This window comes from Anomaloglossus baeobatrachus, chromosome 1, assembly GCF_048569485.1.
Source record: "Anomaloglossus baeobatrachus isolate aAnoBae1 chromosome 1, aAnoBae1.hap1, whole genome shotgun sequence".
Classification (NCBI taxonomy): domain Eukaryota; kingdom Metazoa; phylum Chordata; class Amphibia; order Anura; family Aromobatidae; genus Anomaloglossus; species Anomaloglossus baeobatrachus.
Genome location: NC_134353.1, coordinates 572,393,336 through 572,415,108, shown reverse-complemented (window position 1 = coordinate 572,415,108; position 21,773 = coordinate 572,393,336). Strand labels below are relative to the sequence as shown.

The following is a 21,773-nucleotide window of genomic DNA, read 5'->3' as shown; positions in this document are numbered from 1 at the left end:
AGTACCTTAATAGCTACATGTCAAATTTTCTAGTTTTGCCAAAGTTAGATGAAGGCAATAGGCATCATTAATCAAAACTGAAAGAAAAACGGTCCTTGTTGCCGAAATGTGTGATGATATTAGTGTAAAAAAAATTTAAAGGGAACCTGACAGTATGATTTCAACAAATTACAGTGCTGCATTCATCATGCAACGCGGATTTCTAGCAACCCTAGTGTTATAGGGAAGTTGCCAGCATAATTGTAAAATCATTTTAAAACAGGCTCCAGATATAATGCCTAGAATGCCTTCATAAATATCCATCTTTAAACCATAACCAACTTTGTAGTTTGCATTACTAGAAAAGGTGGGGAATTATATATAGAAATGAAAAATCACATCCAGCGAGCCAGTGAGTAAAATAGATAATACTTGAGGCTTTATTTTGAAAAAATGATTCTTAAAAGTTTTTAGATTCAATTTTCATACAGGCAATAAAAGGCAAGAGTGAAAAGATAAGGTCCACTAGGGATAGAAAGAAGCGTTTCGGCTACGCCTTCATCACAGCCAAATGAAAACATTTTATAGGCAAAAAAAATTGATGATTACTGATATAAATGATTGGACTGGTATAAATAATTTAACAATATAAATTACATATTTTATTTAAAAAAACAAAAATTATATATAACCTTTTCTTTTATTAGATATAATTATGCAACTTTTCATTTTTTGTTACGTCAATGTAAATGTGATTTGTAAAGGGAATTTTGGTACTGTAGTATTAATATCAGCAAAAAGCTGACACAACCCCTTTACCTTTTTTCTTCCTTTGCTCTTAAAAATTCAGCTTGTTTTAAGAGTTGTACCATCACAGATTCCATTGCCCCACTGTTTACGCTAGCCAATTGTCTTGCTGATGATCTCCGTCTTGTTGAAGTGCATCCTATATCTTCCTCAGGTCTTTCACAACTTTTGGAGGTTACCGTTGTCAATGTTTTATCTCTCAGATTCCTGAAATAGAAAAAAAACTAAATATATTAAAAGAATTGCAATGTATCAGTGTGTAGAAAATATTAGATGGTTATAGGGAATCTGTCAGCAGGTTTTTGCGACCTCATCTGAGAGCAGCATGATGTAGGCAAAGAGGTCCTGAATCTAACAGTGTATCACTTAGATTACTGGTTGCAGCCGTTCTGACATAATCTGAATTTTTAGATTTAGTCATGTAGAAGAGTGCAGAGGGATGTCCCACCACATACCAGGCTCTCAATATACCCTATTTTCCCGAAAATAAGACACTGTCTTATATTTTTTTTTGCCCTGAAAAAAGCACTAGGTCTTATTTTCTGGGGGTGTCTTATTCTCGAGGAGACATTGTTTGGGGTAAGTTTACCCTCCACAAAAAGCAGACCCCCCCCTTCCCAGGATCGTCATACTTACCAGCTATGGGCGTCTGTATGGCTCCCAGAGATCTCCCAGCAGGTGTGCTTCCCTACGTCTGACTGACACTCGCATACATCAGATCTCTCACACTCCACATCATTTCTCCCTGTGATCTCCCAGCAGCTGTGCTCCTCTGTGTTCAGCCGACACTCACTCCTGGGAGGTCTTATTTTCGGAGGAGCTCTTATTTTCGGGGAAACACATTACTGACAATGTACAATCACAGCAGGATGCGTGTTGGACTGTCATGAGTTTCTAGTCCTGTAATGTTAAGGGTGCTGCTACTTAAACAAACATAGAAAATAAGCAAAACAGCGGACTGTGAGAAAACAGGCATGCCTGAACTTTGTGTTAACCCCTGCAGCATGTCAGCATTCAGCTTACATAGCAAAAACCTGCAGACAGCTCCTTTTAAATAAAATTTTTAAACTGGTAGAACTTATAGTACACCCAACATTAGACTATACTGTTTTGTTTTATTTTTGCTATTTTATTTTTTTTTTTAATACGGCAGCTTAGCCTGGAGATAGATTTGCTCTTCTATTAAACCAAAATGGAACAAAGAAAGTATATTGCACTGTTTGGCTAAAACAAGAGTATAAAACAGAACAGCTAAAATCTGGTGTCTTCCATAGGGGAATCACACTTTGCCACATAAGGTTGGTGGTACTGACAGCTGGTTGTTGTGTATCAGCATACATAGCAGCAAGTTAACCCCTTAAGGACGGAGCCAGTTTTGTCCTTAATGCCCAAGCCATTTTTTGCAATTCTGACCAGTGTCACTTTATGAGGTTATAACTCTGGAACGCTTCAACGGATCCCGGTGATTGACATTGTTTTTTCGTGACATATTGTACTTCATGATAGTTATAAATTTAGAACGATATTTTTTGCTTTTATTTGTGAAAAAAATCGGAAATTTGATTAAAATTTTGAAAATTTTGCAATTTTCAAACTTTTAATTTTTATGCCCTTAACCCAGAGAGTTATGTCACACAAAACAGTTAATAAATAACATTTCCCACATGTCTACTTTACATTAGCGCAATTTCTGAAACAAAATGTTTTGGGGTTAGGAAGTTAGAAGGGGTCAAAGTTCATCTGCAATTTCCCATTTTTTCAACAAAATTCACAAAACCATTTTTTTAGGGACCACATCACATTTGAAGTGACTTTGAGAGGCCCAGGTGACAGAAAATACCCAAAAGTGACACCATTCTCAAAACAGCACCCCTCAAAGTACTCAAAACCACATCCAAGAAGTTTATTAACCCTTCAGGTGCTTCACAGGAACTAAAGCAAAGTGGAATGAAAAAAAGCAAAAAATAAAAAGTTTACCTAAAATGTTGCTCTACCCCAAATTTATTCACTTTTAGAAGAAATAACACAACAAAATGAACCCCAAAACTTGTTACCCACTTTCTTATGAACGCGCCAACACCCCACATGTGGTCAGAAACCTTTGTTTGGACAAATGGGAGGGCTCGGAACAGGAGCAGCAATATTTGAATTTTGGAAAGCAAATTTGGCTGAAATAGATTGCGGGCACCATGTTGCATTTACATGTCCGCTAAGGTACCTAAACAGCAGAAACCCCTCACAAGTGACACCATTTTGGAAAGTGGACCCCTCAAGGCTTCTATCTAGGGGTATAGTGAGCATTTTGGATCCACAGGTACTTCACAGATTTTGATAACGTTACATTGTCACATTGAAAATTTTCACTTTTTTTTAAAAAATGTTGCTTTAGCATCAATTTTTTCACTTTTTCAAGAGGTAATTCCAAAAACTTCACCCCAATGTTTGTTACCCACTTTTTTATGAGCGCGGTGATACCTCACTTGTGGACTGAAACCTTTGTTTGGAGAATTGGGAGGGCTTGGAACGGAAGGAGCAATATTTGAATTTTGGAAAGGAAATTTGGCTGAAAAAGATTGCGGGCACCATGTCGCATTTGGAGGACCCCTAAGGTATGTAAACAGCAAAAAACCACCACAAGTGACCCCATATTGGAAACTAGGCCCCTCAAGGAATTTATCTAGATGTTTGGTGAGTACCCTGAACCTCCAGGTGCTTTACAGAAGTTTATAATGTTGAGCCATGAAAATAAAAAATAAAATTTTACCACAAAATTGTTACTTCAACCAGGTAGCTTTTTTTTCACAAGGGTAACAGGAAAAAAATCACCATGAAATTTATTGCGCAATTTCTCCTGAGTATGCTGATACCTTATGTGTGGTGGAAATCAACTGTTTGGGTGCACAGCAGGGCTCGGAAGGGAAAAAGTGCCATTTGACTGAACAATTGGCTGGAATAATTAGCGGACGCTATGTCACATTTGGAAAGCCCCTAAGGTGCCTAAACAGTGGAGGTCCCCCACAAGTGACCCCATTCTGGAAACAAGACACCTCAAGGCTTTTATCGAGGTGTATATTGAGCATTTTGAATCCACGAATACTTCACAGAATTTGATAAGCTTAGGTTGCCATATTCAAATTTTCATTTTTTGCACAAAAATGTTGATTTAGCGACACATTTCTCACTTTTTCAAGAGGCAACAACAAAATGTGTACTCCACAGGTTGTTATCTAATTTCTTGTGAGCGCAGGGATACCCCACATGTGGCCAAAAACCTTTGTTTGGATAAATGGGAGGGCTTGGAATGGAAAGAGCACCATTTGAATTCTGGAAAAGTTGACGTAAATTGCGCGCACCATGTCACATTAGCAGGGTCCCTTGGGTACCTATACATCAGAAACCCCCCACAAGTGACCTCATTTTGGAAACTAGACCCCTCAAGGATTTTATTCAGGAGTATAGTAAGCATTTTGAATCCACAGGTACTTCACAAAAATGTTGCTAGTACACAGTGTCAGCCTTCCTGCAGAGATGTGAGTGTTGTCCACGGGAGAACGCAGCTGCCCATGCCCACGATTTGGGTTCAGGCTGCTGTGGACTTTGGCTCTATTCTACCTGCAGAAAACACTCATCTCCGCAGCATAAATTGACATGCTGAGGCTCGGGAAGCTGCGCCACAGGTCGGTTTATGCTGCAGAGAAAAGAAACACAGTGGGCACGGGATTTCTAAAAATCCTTCCACTGTGCTTCTGCTGCACAACGCAGCGTTATGGACGCAGGGAAAACACTCTGCGCCCAAAACGCTGCAAACCCTGATTGTGGGCACACAGCGTAAAATGCTACAATGGATGAATGGATAGATGTCAAACATATATAATGTCCACCCCCCTCTGCAGATTCTAAGCTGGCGCCCTTTAGTACCTTTCATGTGACACTAAAGGGTGCCTAGCCTTGTATTTAGCCCAAAAGAAAAAAAAAATAATTAAAATAAATGACGTGGGGTCCCCCCTATTTTTGATAGCCAGCTAGGGTAAAGCAGACAGCTGTAGCCTGCAAACCACAGCTGACAGCTTCATCTTGTCTGGTGATCAATTTGGAGGGCTCCCCAAGCTGTTTTTTTTTTTTTTAATTATTTATAAATAAATAATTAAAAAAAACAAAACAAACGTGGGGTCCCCCCAAATTAGATCACCAGCCAAGGTGAAGCTGACAGCTGGGGTCTGGTATTCTCAGGATGGGAAGAGCCATGGTTATTGGACTCTTCCCAGCCTAAAAATAGCAGGCCGCAGCCGCCCCAGAAATGGCGCATCCATTAGATGCGCCAATTCTGGCGCTTCGCCCCAGCTCATCCCGCGCCCTGGTGCGTTGGCAAACGGGGTAATAAATGGGGTTGATACCAGATGTGTAATGTCACCTGGCATCAAGCCCAGCAATTAGTTATGTCACGGCGTCTATCAGATACCCGACATAACTAATTGACAGTAATAAAAAAAAAAAATTGAAAAAACACTCCCCAAAACATTCCCTGATTAGCCAATTTATTGAAAAGAAAAAAAAATCCGCTGTAATCCATTTGGACGTCCCACGTCGATTCTGGACCTTCTAGAATATGGGGGACACGTTCAGGGAACGTATCCCCCATTTTCTAGGTGTGAGGACCCTCCATTTGAGGAGAGTGGGTGCAATGAATCTGCACCCACCCTCCCCGGGTCACAACTGCAAAGTGCCGAGCAGCAGCAGCAGCCAGCGTCCTGAACACAGGAAGCTGTCAGCTGCTCGGCACATGTGACCGGCGTCTGCTGTGAAGGAGCCGGAGGAGGGGGCCGCGGGGGATCAGCGCTCCGACAGGTATGTATGACACCGGGGAACACCGGGGGGGATAGGGGGTGACTTGGCAGGGCCTGGGGAGCAGGTTTCTGTCGCATGTGTTATGGCACATACGACAGAAACCATAGGAACAGTGTGAATGTGGCCGGCGCGCTGCTGTGATCGGCGGTGCGCGCGGCCATCTTGGATTTTCGGGAGGGGGCACTTTGGGGATACCGAGGGGACCGGAGGGAACCGAGAAAGAGATTTATCTCCCATCTGACATGTTTGATCATGCCAGATGGGAGATAAATCATTTTTTACCGGCGCGGTCATTTACTATAACTTGATGATCGGTATACGGTGTATACCAGTCATCACGTGACTGGGGACCGGAAAAACCGGCCCGAATTATGATCTCCAGGGTCTCAGCTACCCCCGATAGATGAAACCCCGGAGATTTTCTGACGCTGGGGGGCGCTATACACTTTTTTCTGCCCGCCGTTTTAAAAACGGCAGAAAGGAATAAGTACCCTTTTTTGGTGCCGTTTTAAAACGTAACGCGGTCGTAATGGGGTTAATAACTTAAGAAGGCAGGGAGAGGGCTCCCCTCATGAATATACCAGACTCAAACTATGAATCAGGGCTATCCTTTTCAGCTTAGTGCCCCAATATTTTCGTGAAATTATGGCTCATAGAAGGAAGAAAAAGAGGATAATATCCTCCAAAAATTAAGTATTACTCACAGCAAGTTGGGCTGCAGTGTGTACAACATCGCCGAGGCCAAAAACTAGTGCTCTACCAGGATACAGCTAAACCCCCACTAAAGTGGAAGCATCACAGGTGCAGGAGAAGCAAATCACACACACACCTCCATGGAATGGAGGAGGGCGATTGCTAGATGATAAAACTGCACACTAGTGGCTTGTATAGAGCGCTGTTCACACATGCAGATAACACAGTCAAAAACCCGCAGCCTATTAGGTGACGCCCATACTATTAAATCAGACAGGCTGCCTAGCCGTACCCCACTGTGTAGTGGAGGAGGGGGAGGAGGTGTAGTGGCGATGGAGAAGGGGCAGCCGATGAAGGAGGCGGCGGCGGCCGATCGGGAACAGTGGGGGCCGATTCGGGGGCAGCAGCGGCTGAAAAAGGTGGGTGCGACGGCGGCAGGGACAGTGGCGAGCGTGGCGGCGGGGACAGTGGTGGGCGGGGCGATCGGGGACAGCGGTGGATCGGGACCAGCGGCGGGGCGATTGGAGACAGCGGCGGGGCGATCGGAGACAGCGGCGGGGCTGGGGCTGGCGGGGCGATCGGAGACAGCGGCGGGGCTGGGGCTGGGGCTGGCGGGGCGATCGGAGACGGTGGGCGGGGCAATCGGAGACAGCGGCGGGGCTGGCGGTGGCGGGGCGATCGGAGACAGCGGCGGGGCTGGCGGTGGCGATCGGAGACAGCGGCTGGGCGATCGGAGACAGCAGCGGGGCTGGCAGGGCGATCGGGGACAGCGGCGGGAGGCGGGGGCAGCAACTTACCGATGGGCACCCGCAGAGACCGCTCTCCTCTGCTTTCAGGGACGGACACAGGTCACCGGCACCAGATCCACGGTGATTGGAGAGATCGGTCACAAGACCGGTCTCTCCAATCAGAGCTGGGGGCGGGTGAAGCACCGATCACCCAGCTCCAGCCAATGGCCAGTGCTACAGCAGCACTGATCAGGGCTGGATTTCAAATGTTCCAGCCATTTTCAATGGCTGGAACATTACAGTGACTGTAATTGGCTGAGCGGCGTTCGTCAGCCATTCACAGCCTCTGTAGGTTCGGGGAGGAGGCACCACCCCTCCTGAGGTCAGGCAGAGGTCCCCTCCTTCCCGAATCTACTGTTTAATTAAACAAATTGCACTCCCCGGGGCTCCGGGACCGCGATTTCGCCATGACGTACTGGGTACGTCATGGGTCATTTAGCACCATGTCACCATGACGTACCCAGTACGTCAAGGGTCGTTAAGGGGTTAATGGGGTTAAAAAAAAAAAGTCAAGAAAAATTTTTTTTTATTACTTTTAAAACTCTCTCACTTTTTACTGGATGTAGTAATCCTTTAGGGTTTTTGAAGCTGTAATCATCCGTTCACTTGTGCTGTACAAAGCAGGGCATCAGCACTGCTATGTACAGCAGAAATCACAATCTCCCATGAACGCTGACTCGCAGGCAGCATTCACAGAAGGATGGTGATAACAGGCATGGGAGTCATCAGCAGACCCCCAGCTGTCATGACACTTGATCATCTGACGAGCGGGATCACTGTCACACTTCTTATCAGCGCATGTTAAATGCTGCTATCAGAGATTGACAACAGAATTTAATTTATTAACAGCTGAGGAAAATCTGTGATACCCCCATAACTGTAAAGCTGGGTTCACACTAAGCGACAACGACGTCGCTGTTACGTCACCATTTTCAGTGACGTAACAGCGACCTTGTAAGTCGCTGTTATGATCGCTGCTTAGCTGTCAAACACAGCAGAAGCAGCAGCGATCATAACGTCGCTGTGCTACATGTGCAGAGAGCAGGGAGCCGCGCTTAGCGCTGGCTCCTTGTTCTCCAAGGTACAGTACACATCGGGTTAATTAACCCGATGTGTGCTGCAGCTACATGTCACAGTGCAGAGAGCAGGGAGCCGCGCGCACTGCTTAGCGCTGGCTCCTTGCTCTCCTTGCTACAGTATACATCGGGTTAATTAACCCGATGTGTACTGCAGCCACATGTGCACAGAGCAGGAGCCGGCAGCAAGAGCAGAGGCTGGTAACGAAGGTAAATATCGGGTAACCAGGGAAAGGTCTTCCCTTGGTTACCCGATGTTTACGCTGGTTACAGCTTACCGCAGCTGCCAGTGCCGGCTCCTGCTCCCTCTGCTCGCTTCATTTCGTCGCTCTCTCGCTGTCACACACAGCGATGTGTGTGTCACAGCGGGAGAGTGACGACCAAAAAATGAAGCTGGACATTCAGCAACGACCGGCGACCTCACAGCAGGGGCCAGGTCGTTGCTGGATGTCACACACAGCGACAGCGACGGGACGTCGCTGCAACGTCACAGAAAATGGTGACGTAGCAGCGACGTCGTTGTCGCTATGTGTGACACCAGCTTTAGAGATACTTGATCACTGAAAAGCTGTCAAGTACAGGGAGCGATGTGTGCTCAGTGTCTGAGCCGGCATCAAACGCAGAGATTCGGGCGAAAAATATAAAATATATGTCATCGGTCATGAAGGGGATAAAAGGTTCTTCCGGCAGCTCTACAATGGGCAGAAATTAGTGGTGCAGGTGAAAATTTGCAGAACCTGCTAAACACATTCTAATGTCCAGTGGTTTAGTCTACCTATCAGTAATTTATAGTTGTAAATCTGCAATATATATATCATTAACACATTAGCAGAAACAGATACCCTTTCATAAAATAAAAAAAGCCATCAGAAACTGGCAGTTTAGCTCCACTTCACTCCCAGACATTTTGACTGTTTTCGCTCTTCCCTAGCAGTTATCTGCATTGCAATTGTACAACAAAAGTTAACCGCTCAGTTGATTTTTGCTGCTCTGAGACTGTGTGCACGATGCATTTTTTGGCACTGGGTTGAATTTGCAGAGTCCATGGTGCCACAAAAGCAGAAATACCAGCAAGTTAACCCATTTGACAAACTAAACCCCATTAGCGTGGTGAGCATTTTTTAACCCTACCAGAGTTTTATAATATTGGCATGTGGAAATATAACATTTTAGTGGTAAAATGTATTTTTTTTCTATTAGCTGCCAATTAGTCAGTAACAAGGGATAATCGGTGAAAATGGACCCCACAATTTATAGCGCAATTTCTCTAGAAAGCAGTGATGCCCTATTTGTTGTCAGAAGCTATTCTAGGCACACTGCTGTGCGGAACAGGAAGGAACGCTATTTAGCTTAAGAAGCAAAGATTTAGCTAGAATAGTTTGAAGACAACAATTGTGGAGCCCCTAAGTGTCAGAACAGTAGAAAACACCCCAAAAGTGACCCCATTGTAGAAATTGCACATATACAGCTGCAGTGACTATTTTGTAATATCCACACCTTGCTTTTTTCCCTGTAGAATTACAAATAAGCCAGTGCTTATACATTGTGCCAAGTTTGTGCTTCTGCTGCACACAGGGTCTCTTACAGTGGTTTAGGCACAGTGGCTCAGAAGGAAGGGGGCATTTGGAAGCGCAAAAATAACTGGATTTTATTTGGGGGTTGTGAGCCATCACTTTTCCAGAGTCTCTGTTCTACCAGTAATGTGGGAACACCCTATATCTCTAGTAACAAATGATGGACCTGAGTGGGTGTTGGTTTTGTGCAGTATATGTTAAGGTTGAGCACTTACGTTGGGGTTTCTGTGTAAATCAGACAAAAATGTGAGTCAGATGAAATCTACGATAAAAATCACTCATGAGGCAGATGGAGACACTTCTGGCTTTGTTTGCCCCCTGTTCCGGTGGTGCCCATCTTTATTGGTGTACACAGAACTGTGGTCGTCCACACTTGTGTGCCAAAAAGACACCTAAAATGATGGGACATGGTCAGAACAGAGACCAGATTGAGTCCAAAGTATCTCCATTTGCCTCGTTAGTGATTGGTTCTGTTGGGGTATGTTGTCTGAACTGCAATTTTTGGGACTTACATAGAAACCCCGAGGTGAGAGCACAGGATAAATGTTAAACAAGTCTTATTCTGATTTTTGGGAGGTAACGTGAACAACTAAACAGCAGTACAAGAATCAATTTGTTATTTTTAAGCAATTAATTGTGCGGTATTAGTGATAACACTGCTTCATTGTTTGGGTCAGTATGATTATAGCAATACAATGTTAATATAGGGTTTTTTTTATGTTTTGCTTCTATCGCAAGCGAAAAATGCCTTTTTTTTAAATGAAGAAAAAAAAAAAAAGTTTTTTTCTGTCAATGTATTCTGAGCTGTAACCATTACTTGTTGGAGAGCGGGGCTGTAGGGGGGGGGGTTATTTTTTGAGCAGAGTTGAAAATGTTTGGTACCATTGTAGGGTAAACATTTTTTGATTAATGTTTATTCCAATTATTCAGGTGCAAAATGAACAAAAACTAGCACCTCAGGTATTGTTACATACACACACACCCACACACACTGTGTATATTATATATATAAAAAAATGTTAGATATCAGAATATGGCGATGCTAAAACAAATAAATGTTTTTGTAAAATATTGTTTTTAATGTGTAACAGTTGTAAAGCATAAAAAAAAACACCTATGAATTTGATATCGCTAGAATCGTACTGACCTGTAGAAATATATATATATATATATATATATATATATATATATATATATATATATATATATATATATATATATATATATATATATTGCCAAATGAGCCATATTGGGGCTTGTTTTTTTAGGCATTTTCCTTTATCATTTTTACACATGACTTTTTGATCACTTTTAATTAATTTTTTGTGTGTCAGTATGATGAGAAAATAAAATACAATTTTGACAGTTTATTCTAATTATTGATAGTCTTCACTGCAGAATAACATGACAGTTTTATAGTTTGGGTCATTAAAGATGCGGTGTGACGGGGTGTACAGCAGAGCAAGGAGGGACAACAGGCCAAGGAACAATCCAAAGGGCTTTATTGGAACCACAAAGATAAAGCACCAAACATAAATATAGATCCTTAAAGTCTGCAAGGAGTCCACAACAAAACAAAAGATCCAGGGGCACCGCCTGGTATTCCGATGCCAGGGAAAATAGGGCAATGGCCCTTATATGAGTTCCTTGAGTCCAACAGGTGAACAACAAAACGCAATCCCACGTGGCCACTGATCTCCAGTCTGTAACTGTCCATACACCGGCTCTAGGATCCAGCCTCAGCTATTCCCTCCCAGAGGATTAATCTTCTTTCTTCAAGTTTCACACAGACTGACTGAATCTCCCAGGTAAGCAGAGAGTTTACACTAGTTGGACTCTAGGCCCACCTCCCCCTACTCCCAGGGATGGAAGTGCCTCAAGAGGATACAACCTTGCACTATAGGGGGTGATTACCTACAACAATAGAAATGTACACAGAAGTAGTTCAAATAAGACAATGAACCAAGCTTGAAATAGGAATCTGTACAGCAAGATACACCTCCCCCATATCCCACCATCACATGCGGTAATACTAATTGTGTACTTTTTAATGTTTTAACACAATAGCTGCATTTTTAGTGGCAAAACAGGTTTTCGTGATTTGCTTACACTTTTATTGTGGGTTTTTTTCTTTTTCACTTAGTCCCACCATGGGACATTAATATTTTTTACTTTCATCAATATACTTATGCACTGCAGTTCTTTTAATAAGCCACAATAGGAGGGGACAATGTTCCACATCTGGTGGAAGTGTTGAAAAATTCGGCCCTTTTGGGACAAAGTATTCAGGGCACACTCCAAAATTACAGGAGTAAGAACTCAACCCTCTCCTCAGGTGGCTATCTTATCTAGGTTGCCGGGCTCTACTGCAGCTCAGAAACATGGTCTTCTAAGGCCATGTGCCCACAGGAGAAACTGCCTGCGGAATTTTTTGCCGGTATTCCCGCAGGTTCACGCAGCAGCTCCCCGAAATCCGCAGCTATTCATTACAGCGGATTTCATGCGGAATTTTTGTGGAAAACGTGCAGAATTCGAGCGTTATTCCTGCGGATTTCCCCCCTTGTATCTCCATAGTAGAAAGGCAGGAAAATCCGCAGGAATAATAGACATGCAGTTCTTTGCGGCTGCAGGAAATCCGCAGGTGCAAAATACGCAGCATTGAAACATCACTCCCCAAATCCCATAGGATAACATAGGGAGTGTCTGTACTTGCACAAACCTGCAAAAATCGCAGGTACTTTCTCCCGTGGGCACAGGGCCTTAGATTCTGTCTGACAGCAGCAAGATCGGTTATCCCAGCTACTAGAGTAAACCAGACACTCAACCTATGGAGGACTGGCTAAAAGTTCTCAGATATTGGACTCATGGAGGAACTCTCTGCTAAAGCCAATGACACCAGTGACAATTATATACAAATTTGGCAGCCCTGGATCCTTTTCAAGGATGAACTGGACTTCTCATCGATATTTACATGACATATGGAGCTCTCATGCCCACAGTTGTTTCTTCATAAAACCTGTATTTCTCTGCCTTTTTCTTCTCCTTCTAATTTTGTCTGCCTTTTTCTTTTGCTTTACTGCTCCATCTAGTCACCCCTGTCCCCCTCTCGGGTTTTCTTCTCCTCTCTCCCATCTCTTTTCTCCTCATCCAGTTGCCATGAACAGGTTGACAGGAGGGAGCTAATGTCCTGATATTTGATGGCTTCCGTTGGGTTACACTCAGGGACTCCCCCAGATCCTAGATATATAGGAGAGATACACTTGCCAACTCTTTCTACTATTTAAGAAAGTTAGATATTAATGCTATATACTCTAGTCAATGGCATGTTGAAGATGCTAAATGTTCTAGCGTGAGGATTAAAAAACTAAATTTCTTTGTTGACTGTAACCGATAGTTCCTTTTTCTTTTTTATTTGGACCCTGCGTGGTCCAGTCTTAAGGTACCTTCACACATAACGACTTACCTGCGATCCCAAAAACGATGCGACCTGATAGGGATCGCAGATAAGTCGCTGGGAGGTCGAAGGTGAGATGTCACACAGTGAGATCTTACCAGCGATGCAGAACAATACAGATCGCAGTAGCGACCTGTATAATGATCTCAGCAGTCACTGTGATCCTGTTACACAGTGTCAAACACAGCGATGTCTCCTGCCCAGCAGGACATCGCCTTTGAAGAAAATGGCCTGGACCATTCTGCAACGACTAGAGATCTCACAGCAGGGGCCTGATCGCTGGTAAGTGTCACACATAACGAGATCGCTAGAGGGATCGCAACTGCGTCACCAAAACGGTGACTCAGCTGCGATCTCGTTATGTGTGACAGTACCTTTAATTTCTTTCTTTGTTAGTTTATGATGTGTTATACTAAAAATGCAATAAACCTTGATTAATCATAAACCACTAAAAAGGAAAGAGATTTAGATTAGACATTCGGAAAAACCTTTTGACAGTGAGAGCAATCAGGGAGTGGAACAGGCTACTGTGGGAGGTGGTGAGCGCTCCATCAATGGAAATTTTTAAATCGGAAACTGGATAAAGATATAGCTAGGATGATTTAGGAAAGCCTGCACTCGCAGGGGATTGGACCCAATTGCCCTTGGAGGTCCCTTCCAACTCTACCATTCTATGAAAAGAAGACTATAGAGTCCATAATAAATGTACAAAAAGATTAAGTTTTATTGAAAGACACACTGGTGTGTAGCTCCCACCCCGATGTGCTTTTCAGCTCGTCGCCTTTGTCAGAAGGTGTGGTCATCCAGGGAGGGCAGAAGTTAAAAACTGTTGTGGGCCAATCAGAGAGTACTGTGCATGGGTGACGCATGTGCAATCCAAAAGGCTACAGCAGTCAGTTCGAGGCCCGCTTCATGTGAAATACAGCGTCATGGACATGGTAGGTCACATGGCGAACCCTGTGACCCATCATGTGACATGGTCGTGCCGTGCAGATATAGATACAGTCGAACAGACGGCAGTGGAGCATAGGATGCAGATGTGTATTGACGACTCAGCTCTTGGGGCATAATGAGAGTACTAATAAAACAAAAAAAAATATATTTTATCTATGACTTAGGGTGCATGGCCACGATCAGTGTTTGCAGTATTTTGGATACAGCATCCTTCATCTGTGTCCAAAACGCTGCATTGTACAGTACCACTGTACTTGTTTTTTCCGCAGCAAACACTGAGCTGCGTTGCATTTTTCCAGACCGCAGCATGTCAATTGTTCGCATGCATCCTCTGTAGGGGGAACACAAGCGAGAGACCGCAGCGCATTGAACCTTGATAGTGGGTACAAGCAGCTGCGGTCTCCTGCGGAGGAGACTCGCAGACCCGCAGGTCAGGACCCGCTGCATCCAGGATGGAGTGAGTCCTGATCGTGGGCACATACCCTTAGGGTGAAAGAAGTGCCGAAAATGCATCAGAAAATGACTTCCACATGCCGATCAAACTGTTTTTAAACTGGTCTACAATAAGGAATATTTGTTTTTAAAAAGGTGGCTTTCCCAAAACGTTTTCACGTTTTGTAGTGCTGGGCAGCATAGCACTTTGCATGCCAAGCACTCATATGGAGCTGGACTATAAATCCACATAAAGGTTGAGTTTCCCTTTTTAAATTTTTTCTTACTAGTAATAACATAATAGGCCACAAGATGGGTATTGTAAATCGCAATTGATAGACTGAAGTATCCTATCAACGAAAGTTCTGATCGGTATAGTTAATTGGGAACCTAAAGATGTTCCACCCATTGAATATCAATATATTTAGATAGGACGCATAGGTAGAATTGGCTGAGGAAAAAAGGAGAACATAAAAAAAAAGTGAAGAGGACAATTTGTGACATTCAAATGGTTTAATATAAAGACTAAAATAATAAATGCTGGAAATAAAACGTGCACATCCTGCGTTTCATTCACCTGTATCACGATGTGTGCAGCACTGTAGTGTCATGTGGCATGTCACATTGTTTGCCATGTAACCCGTCATGTGTCCATGATGCGGGTTTCAGCCGGACGTCTGGAGCCTTCTGGATAGTGCATGCATCACCCACGCACAGTCCTCTCAGACTGACCCACACCGCTTTTTAACCTATGTCCTCCCCGGATGATCCCTCTTGACGAAGGCAACAAGCCAAAATGCGTGTCGGATGGACGCTATCCAGACCCCTAGACACCAGTAAGCTTATCCATTACTTCATTATATAATGCACATCTCTGTGCCCAATGTATAAGCCCCTATAGGTGCACACACTGTTTCTATCAATGTACCACAGCCTTACATGTATCTGGACATAAATGTGAATGGACTCAAATTCCAGATTCAGCATTTTTATAAATTACTTCTCCAGCGTTTTGAAAAATGCATGTATCGAGACATTTACTACATGCTGCACCTAAGTGCATCTACAATTTGTATGTACATTGTTCAGCAACTATTTTTTTTTATGTGCAGCATTATACCTTAATTGATACTATGATATTGCATTCATTGCACTTTATACTTGGAGTTATTGTTTTACCACGATACATGTATGCACTAATCTGTGGATTACACTATATTGACGTACTCATTCACCATATCTGGATGTGTTTCTTTTTTTACTTTTTGTGTGCAATCCAGGGCTGTGGAGTCGGAGTCGTGGAGTCGGAATTCATTTTGGTGGAGTCTGAGTCGGTATAAAATGCACCGACTCCGACTCCTAAAATATATAATTGATTGGGGACAGTAGTGCAATGCAGAGTGTGATGAAAATTTTTTCATAGGAATTTGGGAAACTTATGAAATGTCCTATAAATGTCTGTTCTATTCCTGATCTAAGGCTGCATTCACACAGCGTTTTTGCTGCGTTTTTTGAGGATACGTTTTCAGCTGCAAAAGCAGATCAGCTTTTTAAAAAAACTGCATCACCTCAAAGGGTTTTGAGCTCATAAATAACAAAAGCAGATTAGAAAACCGCCACAAACTGACATGCTCATTCTTTGTGAGGATCCTCACAAAATGCTATGTCTGAATGTCCTATATTTTCACCCATTGCCTTTGCTGGGATGCCCGGAGTCACTGCATTTCACTGAATTATTTTGCCATCAATGTTCGATAGGTTTGTGACAAGAAAGAAATTGTTAGTAAGACACTGGCAATAAAAGATAATAAACTTCATCACATCAGCCAGTTTCTCCAGGACTTAGTGAAAAAAGTTCTGCAAGATTACGAACGCAAAAAAGAACAGGTTCTTGCCATTGTAACGGACAATGCTTCAAACATGATAAGTACAATTAATTAAACTGATGAATGAGAGTAATGAACAGCTAGAAAAAAATTATGGATTTAGTATGTTAGAGATGGAGCTACACTGCTGTTCATGTAACTGAGGAACAAACAGATATTACAACAGAAAAACAGCAAAATGATACCATTATCTTGTTGAAGCTGCTTCAAAACACTTTCATATTCATCACATACGCTGTGTTGTGCACACGCTGCAGCTGGCAATAAGAGATAGTCTGCAAGAGGGACCCCGGTTTCACACATCCGGCTTTTCGCCGGTTTGGCGGATGCGGCGCACTCCAGTACAGTGTATACAGTACAGTGGCAGCGCGACAAACGGCGGTCACATGCTTTCATGTGACCAAAGCATGTGGCCCGGAAGTTATGGCGCTGCCACTGTACTGTATCGTACTGTACTGGCATGCGCCGCATCTGCCAAACCGGCGAAAAGCTGGATGTGTGAAACTGGGCGGACATGCTGGAAATCTGATCGGAAAAGTGAGGAAGTTGGTTATTGCCGCCAGAACCCCTAAAATTAATTCCATCTTGAAGAGATGTGCTGGGAAAGGGGCAATTGTTGATCAAGCCACTCGGTGAGGCAGCACTTATTTAATGACCGAGCGATTGCTTGAACTAAAATTGTTTCTTATAGATATGGTGAACCCTCAAGTAACCTTAAATGAAGGTCAATGGACACAGGTGGCTGAATTGAAGGAATTGGTTAATCGCCCATTTACCGTGACTAAAAAATTACAAGCTGAGGATTTAACTCCTGGCATTTTCATAAGGGAGTGGAAGAACTTGCTATTTTGCCTGTCCCAAAGAGGTTAAATTGCAGATGGCATTTCTGCTTCAATGAAACGGAGAGAGACACAGCTATTGAAAAATAAAATTCTTCTGGCAGCTGTTTATGTAAACCCAAGTCATTGTATACTGCTTGATGATCAACAGCTTACCAAAGGAAAAAGCTTTGAGTGAGGTAGCAGTTAGGATGAGCAGCTACAGGACTGCCAGGCGCAAGAGGACTTGGGGCCTGACAGTGCCACTGCTGCCATATCTTCATCCTCATCAGATGAGGAGTTTAACTTTGACAAAGTATTTGGATGACATGGAGCAGCAAAGTGTTGCTGCAAGGAAAAAGATTTCACTCTGTCTCCTATAGCAGCAGATTGACCAGATTTCAGTAAAATGTTTCACTTGCTCTCAAAGAAATAGAAAAATTCAACCGTTCATCAAAACTGACTGTGCATGAGGCAATTCCTTTATACCCGGAAATTGTTAGAGATGTTGCCCATGTGGTTACGGCTTTGCCTCCAACCCAAGTTACTGTAGAGAGGTTGTTCTCCAACCTTAAAATTATTAGGTCAGATTTGAGTTAATTTGCGAAGGAGGATCTGATGGAAGCAATTCTATTTCTTACAACAAATTCATAGACTGCACAAATGTTATTTAGTATGTTTTTGTTGAAAACTGTTTTTTGCCACTTACATAGTTTATTACATAGTGTTTATATAACACTATGTAAGTGGAAAAAAACAGTTTTCAACAAAAACATACTAAATAATAACATTTAGTATATTGCTTATATTTAAGTGAAAAATGTATTGTAGTACAGACATGTAATCATTGTTATAAAATAAATTTATTGGAATACAACTTTAGAACACAAAAAACTGTAATAAATTGTAAATATGTAATACACTATGTAATATACAGTAGATTACATATAAATCTTGTGTGTGTATATATTTATATATATATATATATATATATATATATATATAATATATACACACACACAAGATATATATGTAATCTACTGTATATTAGTGTATTACATATTTACAATTTATTAGTTTGTGTTCTAAAGTTGTATTCCAATAAATATATTTTATGTTCTATCTAAATATCTTGATTATTGTATCATAAAGATGATTACATGTCTGATGTTCACATTGTACTACAATAAATTTTTCACTTACCGTAACTATAAGCAATATATGTGGGAGTCGGAGTCGGAGCAAGGGAAATTGAGGAGTCTGAGTCGAAGGTTCGGCTTACCCACTCCACAGCCCTGGTGCAATCCATGCTGTTACTCCATTTGTGTCTTTTAAAAAAGGAAAAAAAAAATATTATATTCTTAATGTAAATTTTTTATGAACTCTATGATTTTCATCTTTTGTTGCTTATTGTTAACCAATGTGTCCTTTGGCCCTATCATCCTCTTTTTCTGTATACTATCTTATAACCAATGTTGTCACATTGCAGTACTCATATACGGCAGTGCCCAAGACCTGCCAGTGACTTCCTGTCTGTGCCTGTTAGATTCAGCCTATAGCAGGATCTAACACCCCACAGTATCCTGGGGTCATGGCAGCCATCGGCACCTGCTATAACGATGATAAAGGTTTTTTTTTTTCATTCTTTTTTTCCACCAATAGCTCAAAAAACTGTTCTAAACTATGGTGCTCAGCAGGAATGAGCAAAGCTCTAAATGGGATCATAGGCTCTACACTTGTACATTGCGCTGAGCAGAAGCTCATACAGGAGAACAGCTATTCTGCCTCCTAAGCAGTCTTTTAACAGATCAGTTTTGGTGACACGTGACAGTGGAAATTATATAAGCATATAAGGGATCATTGCTAGAACTGCTGGGATCCTCACTAATCACGGGAACGAGGGGTTCCTGAAGTTGCAATGCGAGTAAAGCAGTGGGCTACTTTCACACATCAGTTTTTTGGCATCAGGCATAATCCGGCGTGTGCCTGACGCTACGGTTCCAGCGAAGAATATGGAAAAACGGATGCGCCGGAACCTTTTGACGGATCCGGTATACCTGATCCGTCAAAAAAACTGATCCGGCGCATCTGTTTTATCCATTTTTTGCTGGATCCGTTTTTTTCAATGAATTGGAGCATGCGCAGTTTAAAAACACGGATCCGGCGACCGTATCCGTTTTTTGACGCATTACGCCAGATCTGGCGTCCATAGTCTTCCATCGTAAATCACGCCGTATCGCGCCGGAGACAAAAAACGTTACAAGAGACGTTCCATCTGGCCGCCGCATTAGCCAATTACGCCAGATCCAGCAAAAGCCGGATGCAACGCAAAGCCATCAGGCACAATCCGGCGCTAATACAAATCAATGGGGATAAAACGGATCCGGCACCAGATCCGTTTTAAACGTTTTTTTCCGGATTGTGCCTGATGGAAAAAAACTGATGTGTGAAAGTAGCCATATTGTATATTCTTGACTACTCTTCCATTAACGCAGGTGCCTTGTGAAGCCCTGTTCATGTGGTCAGTTGAGGGCCCAGTGGTCAAACCATCAGCTTTCAGACACTTATGAGGGACTCTTCCAATTTCAAAATGCAATAAACTGATGAAACTAAAGTTCTTAATATTCACAGTGTCACACACAAAGCTGCAACTAATGCCCATGGATATCACATGTAAACAATGAACATCAAGTTCACAGCTCAATATGAGGCAGTAATTAAATAAATCCATTTCACCACCGATCTGGCTGCATCCCTTCTATCACTGGCTGAAAGTGATTAGAACCTGCAGTCACAGATTATGCTGTCTGTATCCTGTAGGTCTATATACAAGTTGTTGTTTTTTTTTGTTTTGTTTTTTTAAAACATAACTTTTTATTCTTTTCTAAACTATCTTAAATGGCACAGACAGGGAATTCCATACATTAAGGGTATGTGCGCACGTTGCTTTTTACCTGCTTTTTACCTGCTTTTTACCTGCTTTTTCTTCTGCGCTGTTTAATGCCAAAATGGATGTGTTCTTCTATTCAAGCAAAGTCTATGGGAATTTGGGTTTCTTGTTCACACTATGTTGTTCAAAATGCTGCCTTTTTGAGGCAGAACTTTGGTCAAAAACTCAGCTTTTCAAAGAAGCAACATGTCAATTGTTTTTGCCATTTGGGTTTTGCACTGCAAAGCTGAGTTTTTGACCAAAGTTCTGCCACAAAAAGGCAGCATTTTGAACAACATAGTGTGAACAAGAAACCCAAATTCCCATAGACTTTGCTTGAATAGAAGAACACATCCATTTTGGCATTAAACAGCGCAGAAGAAAAAGCAGCAAAAAAGCAGGTAAAAAGCAACGTGCGCACATACCCTTAAACCTATTCAATCATACTGCTCACCTACTGAAAATAATGGAGACTTTTTTTATGGATCTATGGGCACCATGTCTGTTCATTGCATTTTAGGATTATACACACAGGGAAATGCAGTGTATAAATATGAACCTAGCCTAAACCTGTAAGCCAGGGGTGGGGAACCTTTTTTTCTGCCGGGGGCCATTTGGAAATTTTTACCAACCTTCGGGGGCCGCACAAAATTATCAACTTGAAAATTACCCTAATATATTTGGTCAAACAATTAACTCACTGTGGCGGCTGGAGCTTGTACTCTCTGGTGCAGCTGTAATATTAGGCGATATTGATCTTTTTGCTTTTCACAACTGCTTTTCCAGGTTCGAGTTGGCTGGGACTGCTGTATATACATCACAGGGGAGGGTTGGGAGGAATATAGATCACTGGGGAGGCTGGGGGCATAGACATCATTGGGGGGTACATACATCACTGGGGGATACATACATCATTGATGGGGAGCACAAACATAGCTGGGGGCATAAACATTGCTGGGGAGGGCTGGGAGGAATATACATCACTAGGGAAGCAGCAGGGCATAGACGTCACTGCGGGTACATACATCTCTGGGCGGCACAGACTTCACTGGGGGTATATACACATCACTGGGTTACACAGACATAGCTGGGGGGCACAAACATTGCTGGGATTATATAAATAGCCGGGGGCAAACAGCCCTGGAGGATGCCGGAGAGACACAGAGAGCTCTGGGGGAACAGAGAATTATGGGAGAGGCTGGAGGCACAGACAAATCAGGGGGACGCTGGGGACACAGAGAAGAATGGGAGAGGCTGAAGGCACAAACAGAACTGGGAGAGGCTCGGGGCACAGAGATCACTGGGGAGACTGGGGGGCACAGATCACTGGGGAGACTAGGGAGGCAGAGATCACTGGGGAGACGGGGGCATAGATCACTAGGGAGACTGGGGGCATAGATCACTAGGGAGACTGGGGGGCACAGAACACTGGGGAGACTGGGGGGAGGCACAGAACACTGGGGAGACTGGGGGGAGGCACAGAACACTGGGGAGACTGGGGGGAGGCACAGAACACTGGGGAGACTGGGGGGAGGCAC

At 43.0% G+C, this 21,773-nt stretch overlaps 1 protein-coding gene across 1 annotated transcript in view; it reads right to left on the bottom strand.

Moving 5' to 3' along the window:
• Positions 1-21,773, bottom strand: part of BRD10 (bromodomain containing 10) — a 57,418-nt gene that overhangs the window by 29,241 nt on the left and 6,404 nt on the right. The window contains exon 2 of the mRNA XM_075317493.1: positions 799-993. Coding sequence (XP_075173608.1) covers positions 799-993 — 195 coding nt within the window. The remainder of the gene's footprint in view (positions 1-798; positions 994-21,773) is intronic.